At 34.3% G+C, this 16,363-nt stretch overlaps 1 protein-coding gene across 6 annotated transcripts in view; it reads right to left on the bottom strand.

Moving 5' to 3' along the window:
• Positions 1-16,363, bottom strand: part of HERC4 (HECT and RLD domain containing E3 ubiquitin protein ligase 4) — a 129,858-nt gene that overhangs the window by 98,593 nt on the left and 14,902 nt on the right. For 5 of the 6 annotated variants that reach the window (XM_045783296.2, XM_045783297.2, XM_045783298.2 and 2 more), the window contains exon 3: positions 3,948-4,107. In XM_045783296.2, the coding sequence (XP_045639252.1) occupies positions 3,948-4,107 (160 nt within the window). Of the gene's footprint in view, positions 1-3,199; positions 3,239-3,947; positions 4,108-16,363 lie in introns of all 6 variants that reach the window. The other variant, XM_087863074.1, reaches the window with a different exon arrangement.

The raw sequence follows: 16,363 nt of genomic DNA, 5'->3' as shown, positions 1-16,363 counted from the left end.
ATTTTTTATTTATTTATTTGACAGAGAGAGACAGCCAGTGAGAGAGGGAACACAAGCAGGGGGAGTGGGAGAGGAAGAAGCAGGCTCCCAGCGGAGAAGCCTGATGTGGGGCTCGATCCCAGGACCCTGGGATCACGCCCTGAGCCAAAGGCAGACGCTTAACGACTGCGCCACCCAGGCGCCCCCAAAAACTGGTTTTTTAAAGTTTGCATGGAAAAGTATGTATTTCCATTTATATCAAACTAAAAGACGGTAAAATTAGGCTTAACTTTTTTTTTTATAAAGGTGTAACATATATCCTACATAAAAAGAAATAACTAGGCAGAAATGCAGGTCTATAGGCAAACCATAGGACACTCTTAAATATAGGGAACAAGTTGAGGGTTGCTGGAGGGGAGTTCGGTGGGGATATGGGGTAACTGGGTGATGGGCATTAAGGAAGGCATTTGATGTAATAAGCGCTGGGTGTTATATGCAACTGATGAATCACTAAATTCTACCCCTGAAACTAATGCTACACTATATGTGAACTTGAATTTTAAAAAAGTTTTTAAAGAAAGAAATGCAGGTCTACAGAGACTAGCATTAATACTGAATAATCGTCTTTCCCCAAGGAGTAGTGATTTCAAAACAAAATAAAATTAGAAGTAGCGGGGCGCCTGGGTGGCACAGCGGTTAAGTGCCTGCCTTCGGCTCAGGGCGTGATCCCAGCGTTCTGGGATCGAGCCCCACGTCAGGCTCCTCTGCTATGAGCCTGCTTCTTCCTCTCCCACTCCCCCTGCTTGTGTTCCCTCTCTCACTGGCTGTCTCTATCTCTGTCAAATAAATAAATAAAATCTTTAAAAAAAAAAAAAAGAAGTAGGAAAAGATTATCAAAGTAGTAACAGTTTCAAATATAACCTATTACTAATTTTACATTCTTCTTTCATTTTAAAGTATTCTTAAATACTCTTATCTACTGGCATAAAAATGGATTTTGTTCTCAAGAAAGTACAGTCTAACGTGAATCTTCACTTTTCTGACCATTCTTACAAACATTATGACACTAATTTTTTAAAGATCTATTAACATATAATTGAGCTTCCTCCTGTCTTCTACATGTTTTATTCAAAATGAATGCACAATTTACAAAGCTGGCTGACATCTCTAAGCATACAGAAAAAGCCTTGCATCTAAAAATGGTTTCATACCACAATTCAGAAAGAAAAAAAAAATCACTGGCAGTGTTTCATAAAAATATATTTCTATATCGTATATTATTTTGATAGAATTTCAAACATATTTGTTTATGACAAAATGAAACTGTTCTTAAGAGTAAAGTTGTTTGGATATAAAGATGAAGTAAGTTATGTCAGGACATCATAATCTCATCCGTTCTAGATGAACTCAGTGGCTCAGCTGCAGCTCCACTGGGTGCTTACCAATAAAAACACATGAAGAAAAACTCCAGCTACAGGACATTTAAACTATAAATACTAAGAGTTTGTGAGGACTATCCCAGACTCTTAGGTCTTAGCTGATCTAAATAGCTCTCCAAAGACAGGGCAATTAGTGCTAGCCACAGTAAAGGAGACTTTAACTTTCAGTGGTAAAAACCGAGTGCAGTCCTAGGGAAAAGATCCTCTTGCCCATCAACACTTGCTAGGTTATCCTTCCTTGCCAACATGCTCTAGAACAGGGGATTTTACTTTTGTGCTGGCAGGAGGACAGCAGCTCTCAGTTGGCTAAGCCATCTCTCCCTAGTATCAAGTCAAATAAATGTACACCTCAACTAAATTTGATCTTTCTTACTATCATCTCTTGCTTGGAACAACAGTATGATTTATGTAATCTATCACTGGTTTGGAGTATGTTATTTATCCCATATGCTACTGGCTTGTGAAATTCCTTCAGTAAACTACCGTGTTAAATAGACGGCTGGCAAAGACAAACTCAGTCTCTAAGCATGATTTGCCCACAAACAAAATATACTGAAATACTAAATTGCCCTTTAATATGTGAAAATATCAGTAAAAACTACATATATGTCATAACAAATCAGATCAGTCCACCAAAAACGGAGTAGGTTGAACAGGAGAAATGCCTTAACACAGAGCTTAAAAGTTAATACACATACTTAGCAAATACAAAAAACACACAAGTTTAAACCAAATGTCTCAAATAAGATTTCTTTCAGGTCCCCATCCAGGTTCATGAAATAGTGAAGTCACAAATACATAACTTATTATAGGGAACTGTTCAAATAAAATTACGTTTCTTTCCATTTACAAAGTATCTATGGATCACTGACTGAAATCCCCTATATTAGAAGTGAAGAGCAACAAAAATATAAGTATGATTTTAAGAAACCAGTGGAGTAAATATAAAAGAAATTAGAAAGCTTTGACATAAAACATGGTTTTGAGACATAATGGTTTGAGACACGATGACATAAATCGTGATTTAGAAAATCTCACACGTAAGCCCCTTCTCAATCGTAAAAACACAAAATTTTAAGACTCTTAAATTAAAAATCCCATTCTACAACAATTATTTGTGCTTTGTATTACTATCTAGCCAATAGCTATTTGGTTGCAAATTACCATTTCCTGAAATAAATCAAAACTGAAATAACTAAAAAACTCAATTTACTTAGCTTAAGGGAAAAAAATTTTCTCCCAAGAGCACCATCAGTAAGAGATATTAAAAGCATAATGGGAGTTGTGTTTGTTATTTAATTGTTATAACAAAAGAAATTAAGGGGAAGAAATTTGGGGAGTTCTGTGGAATTTAGTTACAAGGTCAGTCAAGGAGACATGTGAATATATATGAGGTATCCAAAAGTCTCAACTGACAGTTTTTACTAGAACAAATAAAAATCGTTAAAGACCAAAAAAAAATTTTCATAAATTCAAACAAAACAAATACTTTAAACGAATACTTTTAATTTCTCAATAAACATACATGAAGAAAGGTCACAGGCTTACTAAAGGAACTGGCTATCTTTCCTAGTTAAAAAAAAGAACTCATTTCTAACAATAAGAGTTCTGTTCTGAAATATATTATTAGTTCCTGTATTCCATTTTCTTAACCTAGTAAGTTATATCCTATTTCTTAAACCAAAACAAACATTATCAATGTTACATTAAAAACAAAGTATCTAAATGTGTGTAAAAATAATGCTACCTAGATTTATATCTAAAATTAGTTTAATACCTTTGTTTCTCTGAAGAGTTTTCTTTTGTCCCTATAACTATTACTAGGAAGAAAGAACAAGAGTTTAAGGAAGCAAGAATTTGTATAATTTAAAAAACAAAGCGTGAGTTACTGTATTATTTATGTATTTAAAACAAACTGGATACTTTTCTTTAAATCTGTATATTTTTACCTAAATATATTCATGCTCTTAGAATTTTTAACATTAAAACAATGGCTATGCCGTATGTAAATCTCTAAGACTACACAACATTAACAAGGCATTTATTTTTTAATTTTGAAATAATTTAAGAAGAATTAGTAATATAAATTAAATCGTGGCCGCTGCTTTGTAAAAAAGTGGAAAGTGACTAAATTCTTTTTACAATAAGCATGTGGGACTTCTATATTCAATAAAAACAATAAAAAAACAAGATAGAGAAACATGTAACCAACCAATATTTAATAAATATTTCAATAGCTGGGGTACTCAAGACAGAACTAGTTTAAATTAACCTAAACCACTTAAAAATTTTCATATTCCCCATCCCTTTTCTTTACAAACATAAATAACTTAGGAGAAAATATGTAGTACATAAAAAATAGCACTCAGCCCAAATTAAAGGCAACCTACCTAGTAAACTTCCTTAAGAACTCAAATGGGAGAAATAACTAGATGTCAACTCTTACTTGCCCACAGTAAGCAAAATAATTTAGATAACAAATTTATTATAAAAGATTGTTAAAGACCTCTTTTTGGTCACCTTTGTTACCTGGGTACTCTGATACATTCCTCTGATCCTAGCAGGCCAAGCTGTCCATCAGAATCGAGACCCCACGCATACACCTGGCCCTTGTCATTTAGTGCTAATGTATGAGCTTCTCCACATGAAACAGCTACGATATTTTGGGCATCCAGGGCAACAACCTGCTCTACAGAAATCAAGAAGAGAGACATTACATTCTAGTTTTGAACCAATGAGAATAAAACAGTCTTCATCTTGTATAAAAAAAGCTTAAGAAAATGATAAAATACAGACTAACACTAGTTACTCTGAAAAATTTAACAAGTATGTGCCATATAAAATTCTCATTGTGGTCAATACAGCTATACATCCTAGGGCATAAGCAACTCAAAATATTAAGTGACTTGAACATTCTGGAATTGAATTTTCCCTCAGAAAGTGCTCTTCATTCAAAGCCATACCAGTGACAGAAGAGTCCAGCTGAAAAGGGAATCATTTAAATATCCTAGGGCAAATTATTTAATAATAAAATCATAATTGCTATATACGACTATGGAGCGATTCTGAAATTAATGAAATAATTTGAATGGGCAATTTCTGAGAGAAAAGCAAATTCTTTACAGATCTCATAAATAAAGCATCTACTAGACATGCTGAGGAGGGAACTGAAAGGCAATGTAACCATTAACAGGTTTTAGTTTATGGACTGCCATTTTAACATCCCAAACATGGTTAAAATATATTCAAGTTTTAAACCAGAAAATAATTTAAAATATTTGTCCTTTATAAGACTGTCAGTAGTCACTGACAAACCAGTAAAGAAAGTGGAATTGTTTCCTTATTCTCCTTAGGACGTGTAACGTCTATCAGTTTTTTAATACTACTACTACTACTACTACTGCTACATGTTTTTTTTTAAGATGTCATTTAAAATGAACCCTTTTTTTTAGTTTACTAAGAAAGCTATAATTTCTGTCTCCAATAAACTGAAAGCCTCATATTGAAGAGTTGTTAAACTGAATCAATGAGGGTTTCTTCTGAAGCACACTTTAGTTCAGTGTAGAAATGTAGCTGTTTAGTAAAGAAACCAACTGCATCAAGAAAGTTTAAATCCCTATGTTTAGAGAAATTCAAATTCTATCTGGATTACTACCCTGCATTTTGGGATGGGAGGTTAGCCCTAGATAGCCTCTAAGAATCTATACAACTCTAATGGCTATTACTTAAATTAAGTACTTACCTTAAAGTACTATGAGTTAATAACTCATGAAGCTGGTGAACAGCACGTGGAAGTTCATTATACTAATCTTTTGCTATTTGTATATATTTTGTGTATATGTTTTTAAGGAAATTATATTGTAAGAACATACAAAACAAGCAAAGAGAACAAGATATAACACACTGTCTCCCCAAAAAATCAAGAAAAAGGACTTACAAGTATGACATCATTTATTTACATCAAGATATTACCATAAATCTTAATTATGAAGAAAGAAGTAAAACACTCAAAAGATCTGTTCTCTTTCACAAAGACCCCAGAAATAAGTCAATGTCTCTCCAAGACTATCCTCAAAGGAAATACAGGAAAGAGCAGAAAATGACAAGATGACAAGAAAATTGAGTAAGACTGGTCAGTTGAATAGCAAATGAAGAGTACTTAAATTAGATAGCAACGGCTATAAAATCAAAGGCACCAAAATCCAAGAAACAATCACTAATCATTCATACCAAACACTAGTATTTACTATATACCCTTATGCTCAAAACACTGGAGACACAATGAGAATGAAACATTTCCAGCCCTCAAAGAGTTTACAGTTTACAGAAAAACAGATGAGATAAGGATTGTGATTAAACGCTAAGATAAAGATATATAAAAGGCACCATGGGAACATGAGGTACTTATAAAACCTTAAAAGATAGTAGGAAGAATTTTGGAAGACAGTAACACTTAACACTAAATCCCGAGCTGAGGAAAGAGGAAGAGATTCCATGTAGCCATTCCAGAAAATTCTTAAACCAAAACAAACTAAAAACAAAGTGAAAAGACTAATAGGAAAAAAACAGGAAAAATATTATTCATACCTCAAAGAAATAATCTCCCCAATTTCTAAAGACGTAGTTGGAAAAAAAAAAAAAAAGATCAGGAATTCAATGAAAAATGGACAGAAGATGTCAATTGACAGTTCACAGAAAAAGAAACAGAAATGGCCCTTCATCATATGAAAAGATGCTCAACTTCATTGATGAGAGAAATGCAAATCCAAACTACATTTGGAAGCCAATAATATGTTCACTTAGAAAATTTATAAAACCATACACTTATAACTTTATAGTTTTCCATATGGGTTAACCTTTAAGCATCAAAGTTTACATTTATCAAGAGAATGAGAAGAAAAGCCACGGAATGGGAGAAAACACTTGCAAAAGACAGATCTAATAAAGGACTATTATCCAAAATATTAAAAAAAAAAACACTTAAAACTCAACAATAAGAAAATAAACAGCCCAATTAAAAAACAGGCAAAGGAACGGAACAGACACCTCACCAAGGAGGATACACAGATTGCAAGTAAGCCTATGAAAAGATGTTCTACATTATATGTCATCAGGGAATTTCAAATTAAAATGAGATACCACTCCACCTTATTAAAATGGCCCAAATTGCTGGAGGGATAGAGAGCAACACAAACTCTCATTCACTGCTGATGGACATGCAAAAGGATACAACCACTTTTGAAGACAGTTTGATAGTTTCTTACAAAACTAAACATACTCTTACTGTATGATCTAGCAATCACACTCCTTGATATTCACCCAAAGGAGCTGAAAACTTATGTCAACACAAAAATCTACACAAAGATGTTTACAGCAACTTTATTCATAATTGCTCAAACTTGGAAGCAACCAAGATGTTCTTTAATAGTGAATAAACCTTGGTACATCCAGATGATAGAATATTATTCAGCAATAAAAAGGAATAAGCTATCAAGCCATGAAAAGACATGGAGGACACCTAAATGCATATTACTAAGTAAAAGAAGCCAATCTGAAAAGGCTACATTCTGTATGATTCCAAATACATGACATTGTGGAAAAAGCAAAACTTCAGAGACAATAAAAGTTTAGTGGTTGCTGGAGGGTAGGGGGAAGTGAGGGATGAACAGACAAAGCACAGAGTATTTTTAGGGTAGCAAATAAAACTATTCTGTATGATACCACTACTATTCTGTACAATACAACATGTCATTATGCATTTGTCAAAACCCATAGATTGTACAACACAAAGGGTGAACCCTAATGAAACCATGGAATTCGGATGTCAATGTAGGTTCGTCAACGGTGGTAAATGTACCACTGTGGATAGTGGGGGGAGACTGTGAAAGTGTGGGGATGGGGTGCATGGGCTCTCTGTACTTTCTGCTTAATTTTGCTATGAATGTAAAACCACTCTAAAAAACAGTTTATCAATTTAAAAAGTTTATGATTATAATAAAACTCACACACCAAGATACTATTTTTCATGAAAATCCAAAAGTTTGGTGACAATTTGTTAGAGAAAAAAGCACTCTTATATACTGATAATAGAAGTGCGAAACAGAACAACCTTTATGGAGAGGAATGCAGCAATACCTAACAAAACATATGCATTTACCTTCTGGACCCACCAATTTCGTTTCCACGAAAATATCCTACAGGTACACCTAAGTACTGAAGGGTAGCAGAATATGCCACTTTGGCATAGGATTATTTTGAGCTCAAAGACCTTAAGCACAAAAAGATACAAGAAAAGCTCTCTGCCCTCTATTTGCCTAAAACCATGACATAAATATGTAAAGGTGTCCACCCCTTCCCTCTACCAGGAAGAACAGAAGTTAATCACCAGAGACAACTCTAAACCCTTATCAGCTCAGAGCTGACACCAGGAAAACCCACATAACAAACTTTCCTAACTAGCCCTTATCTTCCATTAGTTTCCCCACCTATTTACCTTCCCACAATTTGCCACCCCAGAAACTCAATCCTTTTTGCTATTACTTCTCTAAAAATTAACTGTTCTTTTGTTCTCTGTAAGCCCATGTTCTATCACCTGAGTTACTCATCACGAGTTTATTACCCATGTGTTGAGGTCCCATGTGTAAGCTCAACGCGTGTGTTAATAAACTTATTTTATTTTTCTCTTGTTAATCTGCCTTTTGTCTAGACAGGCCCCAGGTAGAGAACCCAGGAAGGTAGAGTACAAATACACATGTGTATTATATTTCCAGCACTGTATGTAATAAGAAAAGACTTGAAATATTCCAAATATCCACCAATAAAGGATCCCATCTACACACTGGAAATACTATGCTCCACAAACAAAATAATAATAATGAGGAAACTCTACATACTGATATAGAAAGACCTCAAGGGTATATTAGCAAAGAGAAAAAAATATCAAGATGTGGAATTCTATATGATTCGTTACTTTTTGTGTAAGAGGTAAGATTAAGTATATTCATACTTGCTGCTAGTATCTACATAACGAAATTTTTAAGAGATGTACAAAAAACTAATAAACATATTTATAGGTGATGCAGGTAGAGGGAGAAATACAGTAGTCAAATGTAAGAGCAAAACTTCCCAATGTATATTTATATTACCTTGATTTTTGAACCATGTCCATATATTGTCTATTCCCCCCCCAAAAATAAAACTTAGATACAACATTACAGAAAATAGTTAAAGCCATGTATTAAAACCAACGTTTTCATTTTAAAACTGACATGAACTCTTTAATTTTTTCTACATACTAAAAACTCAAGACAAATAATCTTGGTTCTTTCAGAATTTTAGTCCCATTCCCATCAATTACTGAGATACCTATTTTGAGAATGGATAACTACTTCAGAATTACATTATTAAAGAAACATAACAGTTATTTGTCCTGGGAATAGCATTTAATATAGGCTTCTCAGACAACAAACACACAAAACTCAAAACTTCCCTGTACAAATTTTTTAAATTACTTAGTTTTTCCCAAATGAATAGCCTCAACCCTACCTCCATCCCCAGTATACTAGAAAGTCAGATCAGTGGTATCTGAGACATTTCACATCTAATGAAATTAGATGGTTGAATGCTTAAAACAAGATGGCCTGAAAAGAAAGTCAATGATAAGCAAGAATGAAGGAGGAATAAATGAACTCAGTAAAACAAACAGAAAATTCACTAGAAGCCCAACTCAATGATGTGTAAGAAAGGAAACAAAATTCATATCAAACCCAACAGCTAACATTTATTATTTACTATGTACCAGGTACTATACTATTAAGTTTTAATCACCAAGCTACAATTGCCTTTCAAAGCCAAGTTAATAGAGAAAAAGGAGGAAGAAGTGGGAAATTCACTTCAATTAGGATAAGTATGAATATGTAATTAGAAGACAGAAAGCAAAAGAAAAACTTGCCAAGCAAGCCCATTAAACAGCTGATTCCTTTGATAAAGAGAGGCTACAAGAAAATGTTGGAATTATGAACGTATGATGCTAAACTTGGTGCTAAAGTTTTAATAATGGCACCTGATCATTACAGTCAACTGTAGTTCAGAAAATAAGTTATCTCTTTAAAAAAATATCAAACAGATAAAATACGTGGTAAGTGTTAACTGTTGGTCATTGTGTTATTCCTTCCACCTTTTTTATGCTTCAAATGCTCACATAAAAAGTTTGAGAAAAGTAACACTGTTCATATCAGTATTTATGGCTCACAAGAACATTTAGTTTCAGGAGGCACCAAAGGGCAAAGAAAACAAGTGGTGGAAACTGCCTTGAGAAAGAAAAAAAATACATTATTCACACACAGGAGCAAAAACAGAAAAGATAACGTATCTATCTCGTAAATACTGATAGCAGATATATTCTAAATACAAGTCAATTAAGTCCTAGGTCATCATTACTTCCGGTTGTTCTTATACTTACATTGTTAGAATGCATTATTTTTGAAAATGAATGGTACAACATTTTAGTAAGGAGGAAAAGGCCATCGTCTTTACTCCACATACGTAAATACAGTCACTTTTAGACTTATAAAAGCCAATTAGAATATTCAACCTAATGACAGCTTTTCAACATCATCTATTTCCTCCCAATTACCTCTGGATGTATATCTGATGTGAACATTTGTTCATAAACAAACTGCATCAGATAAATTTTGTTGCAGAAATATTGTAGAAGAAGAATGCTGCTGCACATCCTTTTAGCTATATAGGACAGATCCAGGTTCTTGCTGCAAAATATTACATGATAAAACCCTTCCTATTGAATAACTAACTGGATAAAAACACCCTATTTCCTTTGGGACCTAAGAAATATATTCATCAATTCTTGAATTTGTGAAAAGAGTTCATGTAGAATATCATCTCCAGACTCACTGTTTAAGAGTTCACTTAAATGATCAATTTCACATCATCATACGGTGATGATCTACATTCACCTTGTGATTTGTCTAGTAATTGTGAAACACCTTCCTCTGTCAATTTGGTCATTATGGATAGAAATGAAAAATCTTGCATTCTCAATTTTGCATTTGTACTCAACAAAGCTACAAAAAGAGAAATAAAAGCTACAAAGATGGTAACTCCGTCTTTTATTTTCTTAAAAGCTAGTACAAAACTCTGCACAATGTATGAAGAAAATGGATGTTAAATGTTGATGATTTCATGGCACCACCCTTCTAGGAAACCTCATCATTGTTCTACTTACAATTTTAGTCTGTTTATTTTAGTCTACTTGAGAATACAATCAATTCTCATTATTGGCCAACAGTTATGTTTATAAAGTCACCACAAATACTTATTTAGCAAATACTGAAACACTACCTCCAGGGAAAATACAGCGTTAGGCTCCTACAAGCCTCTGATCACATTTTCATGAACTGATCAACACACAATCTTGTTTAATGTGTGTTTCTGCTTAACGACATCTCATAACTAATATATATTGTTGATTCACTAATGTTGAATTCACAGCCAACAGCACTATAACTCATGCTTCAATGCATTATCTAGCAGGTCATATCACAGCCTTCTTGTGCTTAGAACACCAGATAGCTCTTCAGTACTACACTCAGAGGCCATTTTAAACAGCACCAACAGAAGTACAAAAATGTAAAATATGTGGGACTAAATATAATGCAAAAAGGATACTTGTTTACAGTATGAGAGCTGAAACAAGAAAGAAGAGCACTGTTTTGCTGAACCTCAGCTGGGAGTGTGCACAATCAGGAGACTCAACTATGATTCAACTCTGCATATGTGTGTCCAAGAATGACCATAAAATGCCCCGAGTATTAACTATGACCTAGGTTGATTTAATAACAGTACACATACTTCTTCTTAGACAACCAATCACAAAATACACAAGACGGTCTCTTAGTAGTCTTTTTGCTAACCAGAGTTTTAACCTGATGCTAAGATATAATCATCAAGGGGTGGCTGGCTGGCTCAGCAGAGAGTCTGCTTGAAGATTCTCTCCTTCTGCCCCCCCCCCACTCGCATGTGCACGCTTTCGCTCTCAAATAAATGAATGTTTAAAAAAGGATATAATCAATAATATACTGAGAATCTTATAAATAAAAAATACTAACAGTAAAGAATGCATTGTCTTCTCAAAAAAAAAAAAAAGTATGTATTGCCTTCTGGATCTGAGGGTAATACATACTACAGAAACACCATCAGTAACATATTCACAACTAGCATCTCTTAAAAGCTGCTTCATATTCAAAATTCTAAAACAGTTAATTTGAAGGAAAACACAAACATTATCATGTTACTCTGTATCCTCTTTCACCTACAGATCTCAAAATCCTGTTACAGGATGATTTGTGTTCTCCCAAAATGTGTATGTTCAAGTGTTAATCCTCAGCACCTCAGAATGCAACCTTACTTGGAAACAGGGTCACTGAGGATATAATTAGTTAAGATGAGGTCATATGGGAGTAGGTAGGCCTCCAATGCTCAAAAGGGGAATTTTGGTCACAGTCACACAGCGAGAATACCAAGTGAAGGAATGCCTAAGACTGACAGCAAATCAACAGAAGCTAGGAGAGAGCCCCACATAATTCATACATAAATCAGGGACCAGCTGGTATAAAAGTATAATTACCAACCATGATCCCAGTCCACAATTAATCTTAACTCTTAATGTGGTCAACAAGTTAAATGAAGATCTACGCTATTTTTAATAAAATGAATTCCAACAAAGGCTGAACAATTATCAATGTTTTATACAGAGAACAAAAATCTTTGCTGATGTTCAAGTTTATCAAGGTCTAAAAAACAATACTGTTATGAATAGCAACAAGCACAGCAATTTGGTAACAATTAAAAAACTGAAGTCTCAAAGAATAAACTTTGTTAAGTAGCTAATTTTAAAAAATACCATTTCAACTCCTTACTAAAAGTTTAATCCTGCCAGAGCTTCAATTTCAAAAATCCTGTCCTACCATGCCTCATTATTTGCTATAAATGTTTCCTTTCCCCTTCTCTCCAAATTACTCAACTAGAGCAATGGAAAATGCACTTAAAATCCACCTCTAAAAATGTGAAGTTTACACAATACCACAATAGGAAATTTAAAAAGTACAGTATAACCTCATTCTTCTTTAAAAATATGTCACACACAGCCCCAATATATATGCAGAGAAAATACTGAAAAAATAAATATGAAATTGTCAATACTGGTTATCTACAAGTGGCTTTTTCTTTTTATTGTTCTTTAATTGTTTAAAGAATTATATGTGTAGTTGATGCATTTTATGATTTTGACTTTTTAAAGATGAAGACATTAATTACTTGGGATTAGTGAATGGCACCAATAAGTAATTCAGAGTGCTTTTTCCCCCCTTTTAATAACCGTAGTGCAAATTTTGTTACAGAGATAATAACCAAAAGGCTACTTCACTCAAGGCATATACTTCTCTATTCCTAAGGTGAAATTACTATTTATTGACACTTTTTAAAGGATCTGTAATATAATGCACATAATGATAATAAAACAAATGAATAAAACTAAATATCTGAACTAAATAAAAACTAAAACAAAAATTAAATGAAAATGTTTATTCTCTAAAATTACCACCAACAGGAATTTGGAATGGTATAACTGGTAGTCACCAAAACATTTTAATGAGTTCCCTGATAAAAATCTAAAGTTAACATGAAGTAATTTACATGTCTTAGTTGATAACTCACAATAAAACAATGTTCTTATGGAGACAGAACTAATTAAATTACAAAATTCTTTACAACAGATGTTTACAAGTTTGTACCCCTTCTATGCATTCTATTACATACAGCTGTACAGTTAGCATACATAAAGAGTTTATTATGTGCCTGGCACTGTGTTAAGCACTTTATTTAATCTCATTTAATCCTCATAACACCATGAGACAGGTGTACCATCATCCCTACTTTACAGATAAAGGCACTAAGATATAAACATTTCTCTATTTATTGAACTGCCATCCTTTTGTTACTATTTAAATAACAAAGTTATGTTTCAATAATTTATTTTCAAAATATTTAAAATTTTGTATTTAGGGCTTTATAACATTTTTTCTTTAGAAAAATCCTTTCTGGGGGCACCTGGGTGGATTAGCCGGTTGAGTGTCCAACTCTTGATTTTGGCTCAGGTCATGGTCTCAGGGTTGTGAGATCAAGCCCATGGTGGGCTCAGTGCTCAGCCTGCAGTCAGCTTGAGATTCTCTCTCCCTCTCCCTCTGCCCCTCCCTCCCCCACCTGCAATAAATAAATAAATAAATAAATAAATAAATAAATAAATAAATAAATAAATAAAATCTTTAAAAAAGAGAAAAAGGAAAAGTCCTTTCTGGATGTCTGGGAACCACTAAAATTAAATGCTTTGAAGAGAAAAGGAGTTAATATATAAAGACCCCAACATAAATATAGTATCAATCAAATAGTTCCTTTGCTTTCTTTTTAAGACAAGCAAGAATGAACCCTCAGAATATACTACCAGAGTTTTTACTGTTTTCTTAGATTCTTTGTATATTTGACATCCATTCATAGAAGGGCCAATTTCACTAACTATATTTTCTTGTTTTCTGTATTCTTGAGGCTGACATTTGGGGAGCAGGAGGCTTACAGACCTTAGAAGAAATGGCCCTTCCCAGGGCTAGCTAATTCCTAAAGATAACAACTGCCAACAAGCATGCCTTTCATATGCATACCAACCAGTCTGTATCTCCTTATCTAACTCTCACATACCAAGCCAATATTTCCCTTACCCTGAATCACCCCAGGGCAAGGTACCAGGAAACTTAAAAACCAACCCTACAGCCCAAAGTCAGGAAGAATTAACCAAATTAGCCAACCCAAACTGTTTATTCTGCCAGGATGCCTTTCCCAAGGAAACCCCAGTGAAGGCCATGGTCTAAGATCTCCCCTGTGCTCTTGTTTTCTGCCTCATCACTACCTAGTGTTTTCCCCTATGGCTGTGTGGCACGTGACTCCCTCTCTCTGGGACCTGAATATAATAAACTTCTTCCAACCTCATTCTTGTTTCCTCTTATGGCCACACTGACTTTACCATACTATACCCAACATGTACATTCTTACAATTTAAAATTTTACAATTTTAGTTATAACATCACTGATGGCCATCAAGTTCATTAAGAGTCTATAATTTTCGGGGTGCCTGGGTGGCTCAGTCGGTTAAACGTCTGCCTTCAGCTCAGGTCATGATCCCAGGGTCCTGGGATGGAGCCCCGCATTGGGCTCCCTGCTCAGTGGGGAGCCTGCTTCTCCCTCTCCCTCTGCTGCTCCCCTTGCTTGTACTCTGTTAAATAAATAAAATCTTTAAAAAAAAAAGAAAGTCTATATTTTCTTTTCTTCCTATGGTACATTCAATAAAATACACTGATCATGTGTTTATTCAACAAACTCCTGGGTCCCCTCTGTGTGTACCAGTGTTGTCACTACAGTGATAGAGATATATAAAGGTTTCTACCCTTCAGGAACTGACATGGTAGGGAAGATTTTTACCCAAATAATTCTGTACAGTAGGAAGACAGAAATGGAACTTATTAATTTACTGAATGCCAGGTAACTGTGCTTGATACTGCACAAAATATTTGACTTGAGTTCTCACAAGAGTGATCATGGAGATGTAGCACAGTCCTTCAGCTGCACAGAAACAGAAATATGCCACAGAAAGAATAACCCAGAATTACAAGAAGGATGAACCAGAGCAGGGAGATCAGTAGGAAAGCTACTGCAACAATTTCTGCATAGACAGTAACAGTCTAACTAGAATGAAAACAAAGAATTTTAGCTTGAGATAGGAGGAATATAAGGGCCTGAGAGTTTAAATAGCTCAACATCAAATATTTAGAAACTCACAAAAAAAAAAAAAAATGAAAGACAGGAGAGTTACTAAAAAACAATCAGTAAGATTTGGCAACTGAGTCAATGTCGGTGTTATGGGCTAGGAAGCAGACCCTAAGGTGAATCTAAGGTTTGAACCTAAGTGAGTTCAAGAAACATTAATAAACAAGAAAGAGTTGCTTTTGCACTTTGTTCTGGAGAGATGGAGATAGCTAACTTACAGTACAACTGTTTCCATTTAAAATGTTCCTTTTTCTTCACATTTTATGTTTTGTAATTTCAGAAATATGTGTATTTGTCTTTCTTGATTTTCTCTTTTCTATAGTGAAACACCATATAAACAGTGGATGCCGTTTATTAACAGCATCTTTATATACTATGCAAATAAATTTAGGCACAGTGGTGTTAAAATAACTACAAATGCAAAGTAAGAATAGAAAGGTGTAACCAAATGCCTTTATTTTAAACGTCAGCCTACCATTCTAGGAGGAGGAGAATTTAAAAGTGTGAATAACCAGAATTCATTCAAGTGTCTATGTTTCTCAAAATATAAGTACACAAACTATACCTCTGTTATACACTGAATGTTTGTATCTCCCTAAACTTCATATACTGAAATCCTAACCCCCAATGTGATGGTATTAGGAGGTAGGGATTTTGGTAGGTGATTAGGTCATGAAGGTGGTGCCCTCATTAATGAGATTAGTGCCCTTTCCCAGAGAGCTCCCTCATGCCACGTGAAGACACAGTGAGACAATGGCCCTCTATGAACTAAGAAGTAGGTCTTTACCAGACACCAGATCTGCTAGCACCTTGATCTTGGACTCCCCAGCCTAAAGAACCATGAGAAATATGCATCTGTTATTTAAGTCACCCAGGCTATACTAATTTTGTTACAGCAGTCTGAATGGACTAAGACATCTTCACTGAGTAAACTTTTGAAAATAAATGATAAATCTAACTTCTAATATTTTTGTGCTTCTTAGAGGAAATAAAAAGGGACCTTTAATTCTTTTATTTTTCTGTATCCATTACATCTCTGAAGTCTGATGGTAAAG

Source organism: Ursus americanus, chromosome 6, assembly GCF_024610735.1.
Source record: "Ursus americanus isolate L20-20 chromosome 6, mUrsAme1.1.p, whole genome shotgun sequence".
In the NCBI taxonomy this organism is placed as follows: domain Eukaryota; kingdom Metazoa; phylum Chordata; class Mammalia; order Carnivora; family Ursidae; genus Ursus; species Ursus americanus.
This window is presented reverse-complemented; position numbering and strand designations above follow the sequence as displayed.